Source organism: Perissodus microlepis, chromosome 5, assembly GCF_051167445.1.
Source record: "Perissodus microlepis isolate ML-2025 ecotype Zambia chromosome 5, ASM5116744v1, whole genome shotgun sequence".
Classification (NCBI taxonomy): Eukaryota; Metazoa; Chordata; class Actinopteri; order Cichliformes; family Cichlidae; genus Perissodus; species Perissodus microlepis.
The window spans coordinates 26,390,151-26,414,583 of record NC_140465.1 but is presented as its reverse complement, the minus strand read 5'-3'; the positions used below and the strand labels follow the sequence as shown (position 1 = coordinate 26,414,583).

Genomic DNA, 24,433 nt, shown 5'->3' with positions numbered 1-24,433 from the left:
TTTTCATATAGCTTACAGACTAACACGCTCATAGCTATTGTGAGGACATTATCATAAAGTATTCAATTTTAGGCTCACCATACCCATGAACAGTTTATAAGAACTGTTAAAATCAGCTTCAGTAGTAATGTTTTCTGGTAGTTTCACTGTACTTTCAAGTCTTGCAAGAAGAAGCAATGCTGCCAGGAGCTGCAAAGGAATAACTGTCAGAGAGGGAGTGAGCCAGAGAAATAGACGACCGAGAAAAGTGTGGGAAATTTATTTTCTGGGTGCTGCTGCTGCCTCGGCTAATGGTAGCGCTGTGAAGATTAGACGCATACATTTGAACAGGAAGCTTTGATCCACTTCCTGAAGGTAATTGAAGTTGTCGTTCGCTTTGTTACCTGTTCAACCTGAAGCTGCACCCAGTTGAGCACAGCGACTGTGTAGCAGGAAGATCTTGTAGTCTCAAAATGTTAACTCTGCAGGGTTCCTACAGAGCTTTGAGAACAGGATAGGAGAAAATAAATGAATGCAGGGAGACGATGTTACAAGGATGAAATTGTGCATGCAGAAGCAGTAGTACAGGAAATGTGGCCATGCAGAACCTGCACAGGTGTGAAAGTGTTTTGTGTGCTAATACTTCTCTTTATTGCTGCCCGAGGAGTTTTTGCTTTATGTTGAATCTACAACACACACAGCACAGGTGTGATATTTTTGGATGTTAAAAGTTTTTGAAATGCTGGTAGGAAGCCTTCCAAAAGAAACAGCAATTATACATAGAAGGATTTTTCAGGACTTTTGCAGAAACCTAAAAATACAGTGAGAGGAAATAAAAATCCATGAGCGATCTTGAACAATGCTTATTTAATTCATTAACAGTTTATACAAGTGATCATAAATTATGTAAAATCTAAACATGAATTCTCATTTCTGTCTTTACTAAAAATAGAAGAAAATTTGGTACTACAGGAAAGTTCCTTCAAAGATGAATAGAAGTTCTTTATTCACAGCTAATAAACCCATTTATCTTTTAATTTTTTTTCCTTTAAGAAGTGCCCTTAATTAACCCATGTGCTGAATTAATTTCAGTGAATTCATTAATTCATTTTCCCCAGTAAAATTCGAATCGCATTGGTGCAGAATTTTAAATAAATGATTAAATAATTTGATATAGAAGACAGTCTTTTGCAAACCCGTGCGACAGACTCACAGTCAGACTCGCAGAGTGTATCCTGCTGCTATACAGCAGTTTGAGTCTCACTCTGGAGAGGCAGCTGAATGGCCAGTGTGATGGTTAGTAGCAGGTGAATTTTCGAAATAAGAAAAAGGGTGATTTTCTAAAGATAAATTTCACATCGTCTTGCTCGTTTGACAAATAGGGGGGAAAAATAAAATGCTTAACTATGTTGCCATAGCATCTACCCAACCAAAATCTGCATGAGGGAAAAATTGTGTTAATTTCCTCCCTGTGAAAATGCACAATGAAAATACCAACCCACATTCAAAAACATGAACATATGCCACAAACATCAAATCTCTGCAGAGATCCATCTGTCTTTTTTCATTAGCAAATTTTCAAATATGCTGTGCACCAAAACATTTAGCTGATTACTGCGTTTTTATATTTTTGCAGTTCAATAGTACCTTAAAACTAATATCAGACATTAGAATAACCACTCTGCTCTTTACTGGGTTTTTGAGAAATTTGTGAAGAACTAAAAAGAGGAAATAAATAAAAAAACAAACAATTTAAAAAAGACCAGCATAAGGAAACTAAAGCAGATCTGTGTGGAGCCTGTGATGTGACTCCTCAGTGAGGCTTTGTTTTATTTTTCATAATCACATTTGTTTTTCTTCATTGCATTAATAAATTGCCACCAACAAAATGTAAGAAGATGTGAATTCATGTTCAGCTGTTTTGTTATTACAGTACCCATCACCACACACACTTGTGCCATACAAAATGTTTTCTTTACATCTTACCACATTGTCACAGCTCATAATCTGGCAGGCTGTTTGTTGTTGTGCTTCGTTAACAGCTTTTTCTTCTTCTGTCATCGTGTTTTCCTGCCTGTATTTAGATTTTTTTTTTTAATCTGTTGTCCTAGACTGCACATTTACTCTAATTCATCCCCCGAATTCTGTCCTTACATGTGTTGCCCAGTCGTATAAGGAAGAAGCTCACTAGGATATTGTTATTAACGCTTTTCTCCTCTACGTTGTTGTTTCTCTTGTCAGCGCATGCAAAACTGAGGAGACGAAGGATGATCCCGAAAACAAACCAGATGGAGGAGAAGATAGAGACGAGAGCAGCAAGGTGAAGTAAAAGCTCTCCTGAGACTATATTAGTGATATGTTTTTTGTTGTCTTCTCTTCCTCTCTCGCTCTGCACCATGCCACAGACAACTTGAGATTTCTTTGAATACTTTCTTCCAATGTGTTATAAAAACAAAAAGGAAAAGTAATTTTGCATGGGGGAGGGGGATTAAAATTGCCTCAGGGAAGAATTTCTTTACGTTTTGGACATTTGCAAGCTGAATACTTGCATGGCTACTAGGTACTATTAAAATAAAATGGTTGAGTTAATGGTGCATTTTTAAACGCTTTAATACATTTGACAGCAGAACAGATAATGTTTTCCAAATGCAAAAATCTCATCTCTAGGTTTTTATTGCTTACTGAGTCAGGTTTCAATTGGCAAGTCCAGCGTGACTAACATAAACTCCAAAATGAAAGTTTAATATCTGAATTTAAAAGCTGTCGACCATCTCAAAACATGAATTCCAAAAATATTTTTTGGCTTAAGATCAGTTTTTGTCAATCTATATTGACAAAACCTAAAGTAGAAACCTGGCATTCACAGGGAATGTGTCTTTATGATATGATCATATAGTCCATTTCAATAGTTCATAGTTTAATAGTGTGTGGTATTGCATTCATTACCATTTTTTTACTCCTCAGCCAAAAAGGCTGACGGGGTACTGCCGTTGTTGCAGCCAGGACATCCATGATTGTAAATGCTATAACTCGAGAAGCAGGGCGACATAAAAGTTTCAAATTGATAACATAGGTGCATCTACTAAAAATCTCAGATGAATTTGAATCTTTGACTTAGGGGTTGAGGTCACAGAGGTCAAGTTTTCTAAAATCTTGTGAATGTGATCACTTCACAACAAAACAGCACGGGATTTTCAAATTCATACCCCGGGTGCATCTGTTAGGAGACTGAGGGGTACTACTGGCAGCTGCCACTGTTCTATAATTTAAATATTCTTACTGTATCATGATTTTAATTATAATTATATTGGCCAGTATGAAGAATCCTTCTAAAAGAATGATTTATTGTATAGAAGAATTCTTGATACTCTTACACCCTGATCTAGGGGTAAGGGGAGCAGAGCATATGAATCATGTGAGACCAGGTGATGCAAAAGGACAATGTAGACAATGGTAATCCAACCCTTTGGTTCAACTGTGTTGGAGTAGGGATGAATCTAAAAGCTGCAGGACCGTAGCTCTCAAAGACTGGAGTTGGACACCCCTGCCATAGAGTATTAAGAGAGCAGTGCATCCCTACAAACTGTGCTGAAATTCCTCCACACTGATGTGAGAGACTTATAAAGTCATACAGAAAACTTTAAATCGTTGCTTCTAAAAGTGTTTTTTACAAGCTATTGAACCATGGGACACTCTAGAGTCCTTTTCACAGAACTGTGCCCATTCTGACTGAGACCTCGGTCAGGATTGAGATGCTGCTGCTGTCGTGAGAGTACTGTGCTGATAGGCTTTTTAAATGGCAAGATGCTGTGTTGGATATTAACCAGCACAGTCATCAACACGCAAGCCCACAAGGCCAGCCATTCAGGAGGACACCTTCTGAGGGACACTCAAGAGACCCTCAGAAGCAAAGAGTTCGCACAGTCGTAGAAAAACGGTGGATAATAGCATAGACAAGGAATAATCAGGGTCAGATAGAGGCTGTAACAATTACTAATTATTGGTCAAAAGAAACAAGCAAACAAAAAACAGAAAATGATAAAGGACGTGATATAGTAATATTCACAAATACAGGCAAAATACACAATAAACCAAAAAATATTAAATTAAGGTAAAGAAAAGTTGGAGTTAAAACAACAGAAGAAAATGTGATACAAAAAAATAATATTCAGCACAACGATAAAAGTAACAGCTAATAACAGTAACAGATAATAAAGAAATAAAAAGGTATATATTTTTAGCCAGGCGACAGAAAAGATGATTTTTGTGTTTTGTGTTATTCACAGGGAGAGGAAACCTGCTCCAGCACCGATACATCAGACAAGCCAGACAGTACTGGTCCAGGTGAGACAGTTACAAGTGTTACATACTAATATGAAGACCAAATAAAGAGCTCCACTACTCTTTGCGTTCAAGGACCAACCATACACATAATTCAAATTTTAATAGATGGCTTTATAATTTCTTGGCATTCGTGGGTTGTCAAAGGCTAACCTAACTTTTCAAATTGTACTTTTTCTTTTCTTACTCTGTTGTTCTTTCAAATGGTTTGAAATACAGTAATTTCCCTCCACTCGATTACATTTCACTCCTCTGTTCTGACGTGAGGTGTTTTAACACGACATTTCCCATCAAAACTTATTTCACTTTTCCACTGAAGTCTTGATTTCCTTAGAGCTCTACTAAGGACTTGGATAATTGTTATAATGAGGCTTGCTTCTTCAAATCTTTGTTGTAGTATTATAAGTGCAGTGACACATAAGGTGGATTGTTAAGGGAAAGCCGCGATACTCTTTCTAACAAGATTCAGTGTTGATTTCTAGTTGAATCAAATATTTGATCATATGTTTCCTTTAAAGTTGGTATGGAAACATCATTTTACAGTTTTAATTTCAATTCTGAAATTGAGGTATTTATTTATTCTCAACCAAAAGCAGTATTAGTAGCTAAAGGTATAATATTCAGAAGTTGTTGATTACTCTTTTTAAACACAACATTTTATTATTTAAAGACATACAGAGAAAGAAAGAAAAAGAGGTGGTTCAGTGAACGAGAGTGAAGCGTGTTGAGAGGTGATGCCGGTGCCAATAACCAAGCTGTGAATCAGAGATAGGAAAATGTATTTTCTTATTCTTTTGCAGTAGTTTTTTAATATTTCAATGACTAAACACAGTCACGTCTGTACAATCCTGTGAGAGGCATGCTTCATCTTGCCTGCAGTGGCTTTTTTGCTTTCACGCGTGCTCTTCATATGTCTGTGACACAGAAACGAAGAAGAGAAGAAACACATCGACAGCAATATACTCTGGTCACTGTGTTTTTATAGGATCACACCCTCACGTTCCCTCTGAGCTGAACAAAATAAGAGAATACATAAACAATGCAGGCTTTATCCACATAGACACACATTTGTACTGAATGATAAGTGGTTATTTAGATGCTTCTTTTTTTGTATACCTTCAAACACATCCAGTGTGTAAAGAATCTAACGTGCTGACTCTGACTGGCTTTTCTCCAGACTCTCAGTTGTCAGGTGACCTGTGCACCCAAGATGGAACTTTGGTCACCACAACGACAACAGGAACCGGGACCGGGGTGGCAGCTCTCCATGTTGTCCAAGCCCGGCCCCTCTGGCCCACAGGCCCCGCCTTGACGGCCCGATTACGTCGCCTCATCACTGCCTACCAGCGCTTCACACTACGACGCGAGCCACTGCTCAGGCATGACTTTATGCTTCACGATGGCCTCGTTGGCATGGGAATCGGAGGAGCCGGAGCTGCTCATAGTCATCACGCTGGTGGGCCACTGGCTTGGCAGCTGGGTGAAGATTTGAGAAGGTGTTCTGTAGTCGCTACAGAACCTGACCCTCTGTTTCTGGAGTGGCAGAGAAGGTAGAAATGTTTGACATAAGACAGAGATACCAAACTTTTGTCGTATACTTTAATCTTACTTTTGTGGCTCTGCTGCTCGGCATCTTCATTCAGACACGAACACATCTGCTTTCACATGCATTTATATGCAGTTTCTCAGTATATGCATTTATTCAGTCATTTGTATTTTTCTGTGACTTTTTAGGTGGACTCGTCGAGAACAAGCAGATTTTTACCGCACAGTATCATCATTTGGGGTGGTGTATGACCCGGAGAGGAAGGCATTTGACTGGTCCCAGTTCAGAGCTCTTGCCAGACTGGAGAGGAAGACTGATGAGAGTCTGGAAAGATACTTCAATTCCTTTGTGAACATGTGCAGGACAGCATGCAAGCTTCCACCCAGGAAGGAAGAAGGTACTGTTTATGATAAATGCCGGTTGGGGTTGTTACTGACATCTGTGATGGACTTGGTTTATCAACAGGGTAATAGGGCTGCCACAAACGATTATTTTGATAGTCGACTAGTCACCAATTATTTTTGCGATTAGTCGACTAATCAGATCATGCATCCATTGGACGTAAAACGTGCAGCTTATTGCACCAGCATGCATCTGCTCTTGTATAACGATCATTAGCTTACAGCTTTAAGTGTTTAAGGTATGTGCTAACTAAAAATAAAGACAAGATTAAATTTATTAAATTTGAATGAAATTTGCAGATTGTTTCAGTGAAGTTTAATAAACTCTGCCATCTGCTCCTTGCTATCTAAAATATAACGGGACACCGGAGTATATTCTCGAGCATCTCACACTTCTGATAATCAGTTGTCTGCTTGACATTTATTCAGCTGTGTAAAAATGATAACTTTAATCTCAGCCAAACCGATTTACTCAGGAACAAATAAAATACTAAAAAAAAAGCCAAACAATACAATTTTTAAGTTATCTAAGTGACTCATATATCATGTTTAACCTGAGTAGCGAAAGACAGCGGTGGGTTTGAAAACGATTTGACGGGAGTCCGGTGTTCTCACGGGCTCTAGTGAGCCTTGAAACCCGGCTAGCTATCGAGCTAGTGGGTAACAGACGTCTCCGAAAACGTCGGAGCGCTTTTGAAAATGTCTTGATAAACTGAGCAGATATTTGAGGTTTACACAGCTACATTCTCGCCTGAAAATATCTTAAACGTTTATTTTGTGAACCCTTAAAGAATAATAAGAGTAATATTAAAACTAACTAGCTGCCGCCATTGTTGAAAACTGAACAGGGCTGCGCTATGAATATTGGGACACAACTTCTTCTTCTTCGGGGTTTAACGGCAGCTGGCATCCTTGTACATGCAGTGCTGCCATCTTCTGTTTCAGTCCGTTATTACACTCTTAAATCCTACTACTTATTCCTGCGTCTTTTGTGATCTTACAAAGCTTCAAACGACACGTCGACTATCAAATTAGTCGTCGACGATTTTGATAGTCGACGTAATCGTGACTAGTCGACTAATCGTGGCAGCCCTACAGGTTAACCCTTGCTAATTTGTATTAATTGCTCAGCTTCATGTTCCAGTTAATGGTTTCTGGGCACTGCAGGTTTTTGGTTTTCAGCCACACTTCTTAAGCCTACAGTTAAACAATACATCGTTTAGACTTTGTCATAAGAGTGTCAACTTGCAGATCATTTTTGAGGACCTCGTCATTGGGAACATTACTGACCCCTGCTAGTAAAATAGCCTCCATAGATGTAGTTTTTATAACTCAGTTAACTACAAATTGCATGTTAACATATAATTAACACATAACTTACTCTCCTGTATATGCGCAGGATAAAACACAAAATCATTTAAAGACAGGAGTGACTCTTGAACACACTAATACTCTCCATCCCTTTTACTCTGGTCTGCATTTTTCCTGCCTTCTCCACTGTCTCTATGCCAACATTGACTGTCACTGTTTCCGTTTCTCATCCTTTTATTCTTTCTCTGCTTCCCCTCCCTTTCTCTTGCGTCTCCCAGGACTGGTGGATCCCGCTGTGATTGTGGAGCCTCTGACAGAAGAAAGAGCAGCTAGGACGCTATACCGCATCGAGCTGCTGCGCAAGATCAGAGAGCAGGTGGGCTCTTTGAAGAAACAAAGCTTAATAACAAATAGCGTACTTTTCATCGATGGAACTCTGTTAGACATTGACTTCAAAGTTTATCTTGCTTGTACTGTTCTGAGTTTGTGTTGATGGTTTAGAGGGGTTCAAATTAACCTCATTTGTCCCTCTTTAGCTCCCTTCTTTTCAGTGTCATCAAAAAAAGGCTAAAGATAAAAAGTGAATCATCGGTGAACCTGTATACAAGTCATTAAAAAAAGACACTCCCTACAAATGACGTCATATCTAACCTCAGAATAGACATTTAGACATTTTCTACATGGTCAAAAGTGTGAACTGTTTATAAGTCAGACTGTTTATCATGCGTCAGGTTACACAGCTAAAAACTGGGGCTGAGGTAATGCCCACAGCTAACTCGCTAGTTGTGTTGGGGAGTCTAGTGCCAAGGGTCAAAACATATTTGTCCAGAAAGCATAAAACAAAAGAACGACACTTCTGTCTACTAAACCTGACCATCTCTCTGACTATGTGAATATAAAAATGTATAAAATGTAGACATTTTCATTCGGTTAAGAAAGTAGCTTGGTCTCTGAACTGCATCCTTCTCTCAGGTTCTCCGCCATCCGTTACTCTCAGCCCGTCTTCAGCTGTGCCGGCCCTCGCTCTACCTCCCTGTATGGTGGGAGTCTGGCAAACACGACCGCGACCTCCTTATTGGGGCAGCGCGCCACGGTTTGAGCCGCACCGACTTCTACATCCTCAACGACCCTCAGCTGAGCTTCCTGGAGGCTCACAGGAACTACGTCAGGGGACACCCTGCTCACCTTCATCCTCAAAGCCACCATCACCCTCACCACACTGGCTTGGCGACTCATCCTGGCATCTCATCCTCCTCCTCATCTCATCCCCAGCTTCCGCATCCTCACTGCTGTCTGTACGATTCGGGACTCGGTCGCCACTCTCCTCAGCCTCCCGAATATCCCCACCAATCCTCTCATCACCACCACCACCATCATCACTCGCAACACCCTATACCTCCATCTGCTCCCTCTCCTTCCTCTTCCTCTTCTTCTTCTTCTCACCCTCACCTTCACCCTCCACCATTGGATGCTCATGATTCAGCTTCACCAAGTCTGGGAATAGTTCCTGGACCTCGAGGAGATTTCCTTGACTGTCCACCTTTGGATGAAACTCTGGAGCTGGGCACGCTACAGCATGACACCATGTCTGCAGATTCTTTACATGGAGGAAAGGTTTCCAAAGATGCCCTCAACGGCTTCCCCTTTAACTCAGCTGCAGGAGGTCAAAGCATGCTCAACTCATACGGTGTGGGTGGAACAGACCTCGATTCAAAACTAAGGAGTGATGTGCTCGTTGGTGAGCAGGGCTCGTCTGAGGAAACTGGGCTGATGGCACCATCAGTGGAGCTGGATCAGTTACAGGTATGCAGTGTTATTCGAGATAACTACTCTGATATTTAAATAAGACTTATATAAGAAACTATGTCTGTGATTGAAATGTCAACTGTATGGACTGCATGAGATGCTTTGTTTCTGCCCTAAGCAAAAATTTGAATTTCTAGGAAATTTATATTTTATATGTTTTAAGCATTTTTATAGCAAATATCTGACATTATGACACCTACTCGGTTAATAAAAATATAATAAAAATGTTTTTGTTCATCAACTAACCATTTGAAATTTAACAGTTCAAGTTATTCACATAGGTTTTCTTATTTCTGTGCTTTGACATCCTACACTTCTGTATTGCAGGCTCCCTGGGACAGTACGGACCACACTAGTCCTGCTCACCATATGTTCAATGAATCTGATCCAATCCTGGGTCCTTCTACCTTAGAGACGGGCTTCCTGGAGGAGGAGGATGAGGAGGCACAGGGGGGAGACAGAGGAGGGGAGGAAGGTGGAACTCTGGAGGAGTGTTTGGGCCTTCCGCCCTCATCCCCTCCTTCCCATCCATCAGCAGGCGATTCTGTTGAGCCACTGTCCTCAAGTTACATGCTCTTTAAGGTTGGTTTCACCAGCCTGTGCCCTCTGGATAACAGTGCCATCTTACAAAATAAATATAAAATGAATTTTAAAATCATCTTAAATGTCTTTGTAATCACAGCCCTCAAGATAACAATAATCTGAAACCCTTTTCATATTATCGGCTTATTGCTCAAACAATGTAATGCAATGTGTCCAGTGGGGTAGACGGTAGATAAACATGGCAAAATTGCTCTAACAAAAGAGGAAAAAGTAAAGGGGAAAATCTGTTGTAGGGAATATTGAAAACACAAAAGTGCTCAGCTGCATTGTTAAATGCTGACATTTTGCCTCTTCTTTCGGTTAGTATATTCAATGAACGGGTTGTGTTTCAGCAAAGCTCAAATGGATGCTGATCTTTGATGTTTGTCAGGGTCAAAATCCAATGAATAGTTTCACTTGGAGCAATACTCCAAGTGAAACTATTCATTGGATTTTGCATATTTTACACTTTAAGATCTGTAAAACACATTTGCCAAACACTAAGGGCTGCAGTTATCAAGTATTTGCTAAATTATTTTCTAAAATGGCATCTTTTCAAATTATATTAGATTAGATGAAACTTTATTAATCCCTCAGGTGGGTTCCTCCAGGAATTCAGTTTCCAGTAGCACAGCACCGACAGAAATTGCGTGTTACAGATACAATAGAGGGGAATAAGAGTAAAGATATAAGCATAAATATACCATATATACACATATATAAATACAGAATATATAATATGGATAAATAGGAATACCAGTGGATTGCACATTTGAGTGAGTCTATTGCACAGTCGAATAGAAGAAAAAATATTGCGAATTTTGCAAAAAAAAATAATAGTAATAATTGAGAGAGAATTCTGAAAGACTTCTCAAAGATGGCCGTTTTAACTGCAGTTTAACATCAAGGTTAAAAAAATAGCATGTTAATTTTTATGACATTGGAAATGTTCATTATAAATTATGTTCACATCGTGCGATTTACATCTTTCCTTTTTTGCCCCTCAGCCATAAAAGGCTGATGGCATGTTGTTGTCACCCTGCAGGCGGCATGGACACGCGAGTTTGTGAATGTAATACCTTAGAGTAAGGCGACATAGGAGTTTCAAATTCATTTCACAAATGTTTTGATTAAAAATCTGGGATGAATTTGAGTCTCAGTGACCTCGACCTCAAGGTCAGAGGTCAAGTTTTCCGAAAATCTCGTGAATATGATAACTTGAAAACAAGGTGATGTAGAATTTTAAAATTGATACCATAGGTTGTCTACTAGGAGCTTGAGGGGTAGCACTGGTGTCACCAGTATTTTTTTAATTGCAGCGATGAATAGCTTCCTGTGTGGGTTTTTTTTTTTTTTTTTTTTTTTTTTTTTTGATCAATTTAAATGTTGGAAAGCTGCGACTTGATCACACCATCATTATACAAGTAAACTAAAGTTAATAATCAGTAGTATTATATTATTGCCAAAATGAGCATGCCATTTAGGCTTCAATAAATCTAACACTTATATTTTGTGTCCAGGACATTGGTGTGAATGAAGAACCGAGTGCAGATCACACGGACCTGTCAGCAAGTCCTCCTCTGCCGTACGTACCCCCTCCTCCACTTTCTCTGTCTGACATCACTGCCCACGAGCCACAGGATGGACTGGGGCACTCTGATGTCTCTGAGAGCCTGACTAATCCTGTGGAGGATGGAGATGATCGGGAGGAAAGTACCGGCTTTGAGTTTGATGATAAGGAGGAGGAAGAAGTTGAAGACTTGTCAAGGGAGACCTTGGAACAGAATGTGGAAAAACAAAGAGGCAAACATCTGGAAGGAGAGGAATGTAATCCAAACCAAGGTATGTCAAAGGGAAAATATTGAGCATAGTATTTAACCTACTTTTTTTTTCAGGAATGATCACAAATATTCAGTTTGTAAAGATGTACAAGTTGCTGTCCCACATTACCTCATCCCATTGGTTGTATAATGTGATACATGTTAATATATCATAAATTATATCAGTTGCTAATGAAATTATTTTTTTAGGCCGTATACACTATGGCAAAGCCTCTTAATAACTTTAAACCGTCTAATGTTTTACGCCCCAATCTGAGGATTAAAAAAATGAAGAGATAACACCAACCACTGCTATGTCCCTTACATTACATCTCAATGTTTTTTGCTTGCAGGTGCAGACCAAAGTTTGGGGGTTTTAAATCCACCCATGGAAGTGCCAGAGTTAGAAGGGATAGAATCAGACTCGGCCCTTGGAGAACAGGGCGAGAGGAAGGAAGTCTTTATCCAAATGTCTCAAGACCTCGAGGGGCGCTTTGACCAAGCAGAACATAAAAAGGACTCACCCCAAGACGTGCACTCTTATCTTGGAAAGCTCGAACAGGAGGGCAGCCTATCTATTGAAGAGCCTACGGAGGAGGTGGAGGGGTTGATTTTGTACCAAACGGTGGAGGAACGGTCTATTGAAAATTCTCTTGACACTGAAGCATTGATGTGCAACACAACTGAAGAGTTTGTGCAAATGAAAGGAATTCCAAAAAAGTCTAGACAGGGCAGCTTGATGGGTCGCACAGATCTAGCAGATCAGGTAGATGAGATTTCCGAAGGGCAAGAGGATAATGTTTCTCCGTTTGATGTTCCGGTTGTACAGGAAGAAAAGGGTTTGAAACAAGTAGATGTCAAAACCAATGAGATGGAGTTGGGTAGCATTTACTCGCAATTTGGACAGCTCTCCTGTCCTTCTGTTTCTGTGTCATCCCCTACACAACCATCAAACTCTACTGAAACCACCAGAGAGAGCAACAGCATGGAGGAAGCCAAAAATGAAGCCTCCATGGCACACTGCAAGGGTTCAGACGAAGACCTGAACTTGCCTGATGGCAGCAGAGACTGTAAGAATAACGCACTAAAATTCTCCCTTGATCAGGACAGCAAAGATAACCTGCTCGATCAAAATGAAATCAAAATGGGCTCAACTCTGCCTGTGAACAACATCGACACGAAGCCATCTGACCTTAAATTTTCTCATTTACCCGATGGCGATGGTGAGGAGAAACCAGAGCAATTGTTGCTACCAGTCAAGATTGAAGATACCAAGACAGAGATGATGGAGGATGTTTGCCCTGATAGCTCTGAAATCAAACACACCAGTTTCTTTTCCTACCCCATAAAGTCAGAAGGATTGGTGACCAAAGCAGAGCAGTTAGAATATCCGATTAAACCTGAAACACTGGAGACTAAACCTGAAGATCTGAGCTTTCGTATGAAGCCTGAGCATTTAGACACTAAACCTGAATTTTTGCAGTTTGTAGCCTATGCAGGTGGCAGCGAAGTCAAATCAGAGGTCAAACCATTAGCTCTGGGGTTTAGCTCTTATCCAGAGAGTCCTAAGCTTAAGACTGAGGCAAAGCCTGAAGACCTGAGGTTAGCAGCTTTTCCTGAGAGATCTGTCATCAAGCCTGAAGCCAAGGCTGAGGGTCTGGGGTTCACAAGCTACCCAGAAAGTTCTGAGATAAAACCTGAGGCCAAGCCAGAGGTCCTTGGGTTTACAGCGTTATCTGAGGTCAAAACTGAGACAAAACATGAGATGTTGGAGGCAGATAGCACAGTCCTGACCCCAAAGCTTGAGCAGAATGATGGCCTAGTAGAAACCTCAGAAAGTGCAGAGTTGAAAGGCCAAGTAAAGGAGGAGAGACCCAGTACACCCGGTGAGGATGCTGAGACTTTCATGAAGTTAATTCACCTTTCACACTTAAATTCATTTGTTTGTACTTAAACCAATTTCCATTTTGCACAGTGCCTGTGGTCGAAGGGTTTTCTGCTAGCCCCAGGTTTGCAGCTCCCATTTCAGTGTGTGAGATTCCTGACAGCCTTCATGAAACCAGAGAGCCAACCATCGCTCAGCTGTTACAGGAAAAAGCACTGTACTCATTTTCTGAGTGGCCAAAGGTAAAATATATGTCTAACTATTACTGTAACATTCTCAGTGATGTGTTTACAAAATATTTAACAGTAGACGTTGATTCTCCCATGGTTAAAACATTTTTAACAGTTAAGTTAGAATAATTATTTTTATAAATTCTGTTCTTCCTCTTTAGCAGGAAAATGTTTTAGTTTTTGCCGATTAGAAGCAAAAATACCCTGTTTTGAGTTCTCACCGGAAATTTCACTGCTTTCATTTAGAGGACAGTGCTGACGCTGCTTAGAAAGTCTGAAAAGACAAAATGAGTTTTACATTTTAGCTAAATTTCGTGGCACTTGGTACACTTCTTGTAAATTAAGTTATTCGTGTTTATTAATTAATTTCCCCCCTTATTTTTATGGCCCCTGTAGGATAGAGTAATCATCAACCGCCTGGACAGCATCTGCCACGCCATCCTTAAGGGGAAGTGGCCTTCATCTAGCGAGCAGTATGACTCACCAGCCGCCCTGGCTGCCAACTCCTGCTTGGCCAACAGTTTAGCCCAGCACCACCAACACCGAGCAGGTTTTCTCTCCACCACGGCCTCAGGCTCTGTCCCAACCCAGGCCAGGGTGCAGCAGGCGAATCCTGCACTGGGATTTTCCATTCCTCCCCCTCTCACAAGACTACCTAAGGTGAGACCCGAAGAGTGAATGAATAAATTAACTCCCTTTGTTGCACATATCGGTGTATCTGTCATCTGTCAGCATTTATCTCTCCCATGCCATGGCTCATACAAGTTGTGCCCAGTTTGCTTAAAGTGCTAACAAGGCTGACTTTAGACTGACTATAATCAACTGACTGACCAGGTCTTTGCAAAATGCATCATGAGTCTGACCGAGTTTTTCATTTTCTGCTAAAGATTTTATTGTTTGTTTGTATGTGTCTCCTTAACTCTTCATTGTTATGTTCTATATAAAATATAACTGCAATAGTTATAAATAAAACTATTAGCACTGGGCACCTCTAATCCACACCATTGCTTTGTTGCTTATTGTGAAGTTTCCTGTCTCAGTAATGTGTACTGTTGATAATATAAATGTGGAGATTAGACTTGGGCAAGTTGTCATATATCTATAAAGACACATTTCATATATGCGAGAGTGAGAATAATGACCAGATTTGTGTCTCTGCTCTGAGTTTATATTCTGGCTGCTTAGCCTTCAGCGTTTTTAAACCAAGAGGATTGTTTACAAAATGTTTGACACCATAGGCCAGCGAACAGATGGATTATGAGCTGTTTGTTCCGTGTCTTATACTTTCAGATGTAAACAAGTTAACTTGTCAGGTGCCTGAAGCAGCATCCAAAGATGACACACTCACTCTCAGGAAAAAAACAAACAAAAACATTTTGAATATCTAACAGTTTTACCCAGGTCTAGTTGACAGCCGCCACTGTGTTGTGTCTCAGTCCATATGTATGTTTAATAAAGCCATCATCTCTCTCCCATTCTTGTCTACCCCTCACCCACCCTGTCCACCCTGACAGTACATGCCGCGGGGCGGCGCATGCGGGCGCGGAGCTTGGCGCCTTACCTCCTTGCCTCTGTTACAGGAGAGGCTTGTGGCTCCTGCCTTCCTCCCTGAGCTCAAACGAGCAGGAGGTCGGAGGTCTTTCGACTATGAAGCCGCTGCTGCGGCAGCTGCCAAGGTTTTAGCTGGAAAATCTGCATCGTCATGCCACACTGCTGTTACCACAAGCTCCAGTAGTGATAAAGCACCCGTGGTTGCTCCGCCCTCTCACCGTACAGGAGCCATATTGATAAATGGCTGGCAAGAAGCAGCCATAGATCTGACCAAGTCTTCAGGAGAAATAAGCACCACGAGTAGCATTGGGACAAATGAAGCTGTGGTTGCACCAGGAATCAGCCACCTCAATGCTGGTGCGGGCAGCAGTCATAAGATACCACCGCCACATCCCATCACGGCCCCGCTGCCAGGCCCCGTGGGAATCGACATGGCCGGAATTCTGCAGGCGGGGCTCATCCATCCGGTAACAGGACAAATAGTTAACGGGAGCCTGAGGGGAGATGATTCAATGAGGAGGAGGAGAGGGAGGAGGAGAAATGTGGAAGCTCTGTACTCTGAATTCACCAAGAGCCGAGGACTGCACCTCCCTGAATCACAGGTGGGTAGAGGGAGGAGGGCCTTTTCAGAGTAAGGGCATTTAGAATAGTTGCACTTCAGAGTGAAAGAGAAGCCCCACCGAGAACATTTTGGGGACAAAAAAAAAAGATAAAGTTGATTAAAAGAGAAAGAAGAAAGTAAATCTTGTGTTATCTATGTATGTGTCTGTCTCTCCATGTACAGGGCCGGGTTGAGGTGATCAGCCACTCTTCTGTTTCCTCCTCCACTTCCTCGCCATCCCCCTCTCCCTCAGAGCGACCTGCAGGTCCTCCCACACCGTCCTCCTCTTCTACTCCCACCCCAACCCAGACACCTCCTCAGCCAGAGATTGTGGCCATTGACAGAGAGGCAGCCGGCAAAGGTCTAATTGAGTGGCTGAGACAGAATCCAGGCTACACCATGGATCTGCCGGCATTTGCTCATGTAAGTCCGAGGATTTCTAGGATTGTAATTCTCTAAATCCTGCTGTGTTGTATTCTTTATATTTTGCTTTTTCTGTATTGGAATGTCCTCTGCTGAGGCTACAGTTGAGCACTTATTCTTTTATGCTCAGATTAATTGGCACTTACAACCTTTTTCCCCCATCTACCCTCCCTGGCAACTGTGCAGTCTGGTGCAGGTCTGTTGCATGGTTTTGTAGAGCGTCCCAAACAGAGGAGGCATCGCTGTAAAGATCCCACCAAGCTGGATATAAACTCTTTGACGGGGGAGGAGAGGGTCCCTGTTGTGCACCGCGGCACTGGACGCAGGGTAGAAAACACACACAGACACGCATATAAAATACATGAAACACAAAAGTCAAATAAAAGTGTTCATTTTAAAACATAAAACTGAACCAATGAAAGTTCAGCCATGGGAAGTAGAAGGATTGCTGTGTTATTGCTTCCTTTGCTGCAGTTTGGTGGCGCTTTGCTGTCCACCAATAATACAGGCTGCCTTTGAGTAGGGGAAGCTAGAAAAAGCTTACATACAATTTGATATCATTGCAACTACACTGTGCTGGTTTTCCTACTTTGCAGCTTGGTGGTGCTATGGCTCCGGCCATAAAGGAGCTCTCTAGATGGTTGGATGCCAACTCGGAATACTATGTGGCTCCAGACTGGGCTGATGTGGTCAAACACTCTGTGAGTATGATACTGTGTAGCATTGGATGTCAACAGGGTGTGTTTTGCCCCTCTCTGACATCAGTTGTAAAAGACAACGAGCCCCAAGTGTAACATTTCCTCAGAAATGCCATGCACATCAAGCCTGTGTAGCAGGATATCACAGACTGCAGAAAGCTGACATAAGAAGCTACAGATCTTTTTCTGATGTAGAGAATCAGGCATGAGTTGTAATTAACACTTTTTAGGATGTTTTTGTGAAAGCCCTGTAAATTATGAAAATCTGTTGCACTGAAACTTATTTCACTCTCATTCAGTTAGTTGTATAGTTTTCATGCTAAAACAACCAATTGGTACCATACTAAAAATGCAAGTATGCAAGCAAGTAGATTTGGAAAGAGATGTAGCGTCATCTCTACTCTCACAGGAGTGTCAGACCAGTGAAAGACTTAAAAAAAAAAAAAAAAAAAAATGATGCTTTTAATTGTCCTTTTGAATTTTCCTATGGCTGTTCTTCTACCTGCAATACTTTGTCAGTTCCAGTTGTTCTTGTGCACTAATGTGTTGTCTCATGGCCTCCTCTTGCAGGGTTTCCTTCCTGAAGGGAAGTTCTCTCGGATCCTCACAGAACCTGTCAACAAGGACCCAAGCTCCCGCCGCCGTGGACGTCGACCTCGCAGCGAAATGCCTAAGCCTCTCCTGTCCGTCTCGGACTCTTCCTCACCGGGTCTCGGTCCTCCTCTCTTCATGAATGGTGGTTTGATTGGCAGCATGGACTCCATGGTGGCCATGCAAAATCTCCGCAGTGGTATTCCTGGAATTCCCATCTCTGGGATTATGGCAGCTGGATTCCCGCATGGTTTCCCTGCAGCTGTCTCAGCGGGAGGAGCTGGGGGGTCTGCCGAAGATGCCAAGAATGGTCTGAGTATGTTACCCATGATGCTGCATGGAATCCCGCACCCCCATGGGGCTGCAATCCCACAACATGCTTTGTTCAGCGTTGGCACCATGATGGCACACACGCCACCGCCACCTTCTCCTCATCCCAGCTCCTCCTCCTCCTCGACTTCCTCCTCTTCTTCAGCGTCTGCTGTGAAGGTCACCACGACAACCGCACCGTCTGCAACTGAGGTGGCCAGCCCTTCTTCGACAACGCCTGCAGAAAGAGAGGGCAGCGCCCCTGCTGCTGGTGGCGAAAAGGACAGGACGCGGGAGGAGAAAGGAGCTGCAGAGGCTAACAAACGACCAGTAGCGGCAGAAGCAGCAGCCATCATTACCTCCACCACCAGGGCCCACCTCAGCTCTGCACATCTTGGAGCTGGCACTGGCAGCCATCTTACCTTCAACCCTTTCCTAATCCCGGGCATGTCCCATGGTTTGCTTTACCCACACATGTTCTTGCCACATGGTGGCATCATGGCACTTCCAGCCATGCCCCCTGGTGCAGTTGATAGCTCTCCAGGCAGCCCCAAGAGGAGAAAGAAGAGAGGAAGAGAAGAAGGCGAGCGAGAAGAGGAGAGGGAGAAGGCAGCAACTGGAGATGGAGAGGAGAGAGAAAGTACAGATAAGGCTGGTGGTACCTCCCACCCAGGCACCTCTTCATCTCCCTCCATCCCCTCTACCTCAGCTTCAGACCCAGACCCAACTCCAACTGACGAGCTCCAGACTGGGCAGGGGAATGCAGAGGGTGGGTCTTCAGAGCCCCAGGAACCGGACTCCAATGACCACACTGAGGGAGCAACAGAAGACAATGAGAAAAGATCGGAGGGGACAGGAGAGGAGGCAAAGGAGGAGGAGGAGAAGCAGGACACTGAGGAGCAGAGACAAGTGGAACAAGAGGATGCATAGAGGAGAGGAACTGCAGAGGCCTGAAGGACAGCCCACTTCCTGCTCTCTCCTCCTGTCTCCTTTGTTGCTCTCCTTTCTCAGCTGAGCAACAGTGTAAAATTTGTGCCGTGTCTGTCAGTCAATGTCCATGTAAAGACTTTTATTATGATGATGACTAATAATGATGACGATTATATTCAGCTCGGTCATGTTTATATACCAAGACCCCACCCACCCTCTCCACTCATTCATTGTATACAAAGAAAACTAGTGTAAAAAATGATCCTCTCTGTAGTGTTCTCCTTCATTCTCCATTGAGACTGAGTCGGGAGGGATACTTCTCAACAGGAACACACCCAAAACACACCAAATGCAACCTGGCCTGACCAAGAGCAACTCTGACCGTAGTATTGATACCGTTTTAGGCTCAAGGTGAGCCAAGGTGGACAGGCAGCTTTGGTTTTCGCCTGGTTTGTATGGACACAAGGATGACTGGGAAGGTGGGGCACAGCTGCCAGAAGTGGTTTTTCCGAAGTTATTTTTCTCACCACAGTTTGGAAATTCTGAAAAGCTCATGCGGGGGAGCGATTAAATCTTATGTTTTGACATACTCCACTAAATCTAGGGAAATTCGTGCAATGTTCATGCCGACTAGATTAATCTAAAAGGAGAACAGTCATTCAGATATGACACTAAAACACCTTTTCCTAGTTGATAGTAACAGAAAAAACAACCTAAGTATCTAAATATGCAAGAGCCAGTGTCTGCTGCAGAAACACAACAGACCCACAAAGATTTTAGAGAGTAGCCCTTTTGAAATGTATCTAAATCACGTTGATATGATTGTGGGCGTCATTGAATAAAAGTATGTTTAGTGCATTTAAAAAGGCTGCCAAATTAGAAGAAATTAATTTGTCTCTACTAGTTTTATACCTAATAAAGTTAACAAAATTGTGAGAATAATGTTAACTAGAAGATCACAAAATACGAGCCAGGTTAAGTCCATCCCAGTCACGAATGTTAAATCCTAACTTTAAGATATTCTGCAAGTTCTCCATGCTTTAGATGCATATTTTATTTTAATTATAATGTTATTATGATTCTTAATATTGTGTTACTGCTGCAGTAACTCCTCCATAAAGTAGATCACAAAGATAAATCTAACGTGAACACTAGATGATGAATCCAGATTCCCACAACAGGAGTACAGCAGAAATTCCGAACAACTATCAAGAGAGGCTTAGGCATATGCTTTCTCATTTGCTTTTCTTTATAAAGGCAAGGAACAATCATGAGATTCATTTGTTTTATTACTTTTATTAGCTCATGTAATTTTATTTTTTAACTCAGCCACAAAGTCACTTTGGGAGACCCCCACCTCCCTCCCTTCCCCTCAAGTGGTTAGCTCTAATCAGAAGACATGAAAGGACAGGAACATCAACCCTAAGCTCATCCTGGCCACCAGGGGGCAGTAGGAGGCAGATGTGATATCCTGTCTTGCAAACACAGGAGTGGGGAGAAGGGCTGTGGGAGAGTAGAGGAAAAGAAGGTGCTCTTTTTTTTTTTCTTTTTTTTTTTTTTTGTCCCTTGGGGTTCATCAAGTCCTAAATTGCATTTACTTACAACAAATCAGGTAACCAGCATCTCATCAGGAACAGTGCAAGACAGTCATCGGTCATCCCCCCCACTGTCCTTTTCCTGTTTTTCTCCTTAGTGTGTTCAGAAAGAGATTACCTGTGCTGTGTCGATCATCTGTCCAGGGAAAGGGAACAGTCTGGTTTTTGTTTTTTTGTTTTTGTTTTTGTTAGTTTTTTTTAAAGGATGAAGAACAGATAAAATAGGGAGAGGAGGGATATGGTAGTAGTATGAATCACTCTGGCTTTCCCCCCTCACATTAATTTTAATAGCAGTTCATACTAAGAGTTTCTAAATATGTAAATCTATCGCTGTATATTGCTGATTTTTTTTTTTTTTTAAGCGCACCATTGATTTCTTCATTGTCTTTACTTTGTTCCTCCATTAGGGGGAAAATACTTGACATATGCGCAGAGGATTTTTGCATAGAGCTTAGTCCCAGTTTTTTTTTCTGTATCAAACAGACTGTACTGTACATTAAAAGGATGCAAGTTGCTGGTTTTATTCAGTCTTTTCACGACAGGGTGTGTATTTTGGGGGTAAATGTCAGATGTTTCTGATGTAACGTATAACTTCACTTCTTTTTGTTTTCATATATGAAAACATTATTTTTGCACAATGTCTTTTTGTGAATGTTAACCTGTTTCCGTGTGGTCTTTTACTTTCCATTGTGTGTGTGTGTGCGTGAGTGTGAGCGTGCGTGCGTGTGTATGCGAGAGTGTGCTGTAATGGGAGAAAGTGTGTATGTGTGCATGCATGCGCACACGTTTTGTGGTTGGAGCAGTTTCTACTCTGTTTCGTCCTTACAGGTCACATTTCTTGTTGGGGAAAAAAAAACAAACATAGTTGTTGCCTTGTCACAAGTTTGTGGCTACATATAATTTATTATACTTTTCTTTTGCTTTGCCAAACTTTCACCAAATATGACATTCTTTTTCTGTTAGTTTCATTATGTATTATTCAAAGTAAAATGCCTTATTTAGCGAGTATTTTTTTTATAGATGTTCAATTACATCTCCTTATTAGGTCATGTTATTGTTTGTCTTTCCTTTTTGTTTTTATGCGTACACGGCGTTGGTGATGTGCATTATCTTCAGAAGCCAATAGTAATGGAAGGTACCACTGCTCAAATCACTACATTTATCCCTAAAGGTCAATCAATCATCCCTCAAAGCACAAATGGAGAGTTAACAAAAAGTGACTGTTTGCTTACCAGTGCCTCTAAAATTGCTTTCATTTCTCTTTTTGTGAGCCTCACTTGCACGCTATCTTGACTTCACGTTTCCAGTGTGGCGATTATCTTTTGGAAAGTGGTTAACATTTGAAAATCTAAGTGTTGGATTTTATCATTAGATGATGCCATGCTGTTCTTTAAAGGGAAATTCTGGGATTACTCAGTCTGGATCTAAATTTCAGACTCTTATTGAAGAGTTAGGGTTAGGGTCTGCAACTTTCAGAATCCCAAAGTTAAACTTGTAGGGTAAATACCGTGCACACTTTTATTGACTAAAGCTGTAAAGTTAATGGAGATGAGCGCTGCACCCTAGCTGCTCTGCAGTTCACTGCTGCAGTCGTTTTTAAAGCTTTTTTCTTTGCACTCAGAGCTGTAATTATTCATGCTTCGTACCCTGACCTGTTACATTCTTAGCAGTGTTTAGCTTCTCAAATCTCCACAAGAAATCTGCTGATAATTAGAGGAATAAGACACAGGCTGAGAAATATCAGAATTTCCCTTTGAGGAATGCTACTTAATCTTTTAGAATTCTCTTCCTTCACGGGGCCTTGTGTCTGGTATCCAGCACATCTAGGATGATAATGCGCACACAGTATGTACGCAGCCTAAGTATTTGATTGTTGTCGTGTGTTGTTCGAGATTCCCGAAAGAGCAAATCAGAAGGGGAAGCCAGTCGCTTTGCACCACAGATGATTTATCTCAAAGGAACGGGAAAGCTTTGCGTTCCAGAGGGCATGTGTGCACATCATTTGCTGTTAATGGCTTATTCTTGTGCAAAAACTTGAAACAAACTTGCAGGTGCAGTATGTAACCACAGCTCGGGGGCAAGGGGGGGGGTAATCAAGTCGACTGGCGATGGCTCTGTATTGTCTCTTCGTGTCACACCATGCCTTCTTTAACAGTGTTTTTCTTTTCATTGAAGTTCTCGTTGGTTAACTTAAATGTTCTTCAAAACAGTCACCTCAAAAATGTAAACGTTTCTCTTATCATAAAAAAAATGTATTTATTGTACAGTTCTCGTCTTTACGTTGTTGTCTCATGACTGACCAGTGGCTGGTTTTGTTAAGTTTTCTCAAAGACAAAAGCATTTTGGTTCACGTGGAATTTAAAGTATCTGGTAATGTCACATGCTCTGTTTTTTAATTTTTCTTCTTCTTCTTTTTTTTTTTAGATGTAATTACATCAAAATTAAATGGTTAAGAGTTCTTAGAATACCTCCTCTTTATTTTATTTTCATAGTCCCCACGGTAATCCAGCGTGAGCCACCCTTTGGTACAGTCTGAAGATGCAGGATCCTTTCTAAAGCTGCAGTACAGTAGCATACTTTTTCAAAAACTTGTTTTTATTTTTTCCTCTAAAACGAGAAGATGACTGAAAACTAGCAGGTTTTGAAGCTGACATTGTAGGGAATCTGCAGTTCAAACAAGTAAAGTACCTGAAGAGTCTGTCAGATTCATGACGTGTTAATCATGCATTTAAAGTTCAAACTGCAAAGTTAGAACTCTGATTGAAAATATCTACAACATCATGCAAATATATCGCACTAAATCCGGTTAAGGATGTTATATATTTGTTTCTTTCTCCATCCTGATAGGCTCAAACTAACAGGTTATGAAGTCTTTGCGTTATTTGACAGTGTTCGAGGTTACATTAGGGAATGATGAGTCTTATTCATTTCCATAGTTCAGGCCTCCTATGTGGCTTATTAGAAGAGCACCCCTGATACGCAGCCTCAGAAGTTAAAGAACCCCTGAAAACAATCCATAAAAATAAAAACATTAGAACTTATTTTATTTGTCAAGCCAGTCATTACAAAAGCTGAAAAATATCAGTCTCCATATGTGTTTTTTCCAGTTCATTGCAATCGAATTTCACAGACACTAAAATGTTTTCTTGGCAGAAAACAAAACGTGAATTATTGCCCCGGCAATTATTTTCTTCTCCTTTGTCAACTTCAGACATTAATGTGGTGGAAAAGCTGTTACCTTTTGATATACACTCGTACTACCAGAAGTCGTCAACACGGGTTTATCTCAAAAGTGACAGGAACACCTGATCGTAATTTATCTTTGAATTAACAGCCATGTTTTTCTTGAATTTGCTTTTAGCTCGTTGCACCGTCTTACCGAAGGGAAAGTGTCATTTAAAGTTTGAAGCGACCATGAGATTTAAAAATAGCATAACTGCAGTTTAGGTATAATGATGACAAATGGTGAAAGGCAACTGTAAAATAAATCTTTAGACTGGATCTAAAAACTTCACCACCTTTGTCCAGTTCATGTCTGTGAAACTGCCCTCCAGAACCCGGGGCAAGTTGAATATTTGACTGTTCGCAGGCCCTCTCCAAGCACTGCTGAACCAAGTGCAACGTAATTCACCAGGCTGTGATTCACTGGCTGATCCTGAAGTCAGAAACCCGGTCATTAATAAATAAGTTATGTGGTGGGGTTTTATCTTTTATTTTCTTCTTTTTTTTTCTTTGTAAGTATAACTCTGTATTCCCATGTGGACCAATCTCATGAGTCAAAACATGGTATGTGTGATCTTTTATTGTGCAATAAAAGATGACTTTCAACTTTTC

At 41.3% G+C, this 24,433-nt stretch overlaps 1 protein-coding gene across 5 annotated transcripts in view; it reads left to right on the top strand.

Moving 5' to 3' along the window:
• The window catches only part of chd6 (chromodomain helicase DNA binding protein 6), a 94,215-nt gene extending 69,788 nt beyond the window's left edge, over positions 1 to 24,427 (top strand). For 3 of the 5 annotated variants that reach the window (XM_084929071.1, XM_084929070.1, XM_084929069.1), the window contains exons 30-45: positions 2,221 to 2,299; positions 4,266 to 4,323; positions 5,498 to 5,870; positions 6,055 to 6,263; positions 7,857 to 7,954; positions 8,551 to 9,381; positions 9,712 to 9,966; positions 11,487 to 11,808; positions 12,140 to 13,672; positions 13,762 to 13,913; positions 14,298 to 14,561; positions 15,416 to 16,054; positions 16,237 to 16,476; positions 16,663 to 16,803; positions 17,073 to 17,177; positions 17,745 to 24,427. In XM_084929071.1, coding sequence (XP_084785197.1) covers positions 2,221 to 2,299; positions 4,266 to 4,323; positions 5,498 to 5,870; positions 6,055 to 6,263; positions 7,857 to 7,954; positions 8,551 to 9,381; positions 9,712 to 9,966; positions 11,487 to 11,808; positions 12,140 to 13,672; positions 13,762 to 13,913; positions 14,298 to 14,561; positions 15,416 to 16,054; positions 16,237 to 16,476; positions 16,663 to 16,803; positions 17,073 to 17,177; positions 17,745 to 19,004 — 6,559 coding nt within the window. In that variant the 3' untranslated portion in view covers positions 19,005 to 24,427. The remainder of the gene's footprint in view (positions 1 to 2,220; positions 2,300 to 4,265; positions 4,324 to 5,497; positions 5,871 to 6,054; positions 6,264 to 7,856; positions 7,955 to 8,550; positions 9,382 to 9,711; positions 9,967 to 11,486; positions 11,809 to 12,139; positions 13,673 to 13,761; positions 13,914 to 14,297; positions 14,562 to 15,415; positions 16,055 to 16,236; positions 16,477 to 16,662; positions 16,804 to 17,072; positions 17,178 to 17,744) is intronic. The other 2 variants (XM_084929072.1, XM_084929073.1) reach the window with 2 other exon arrangements.
• The last annotated feature ends 6 nt before the right edge of the window (positions 24,428 to 24,433 follow it).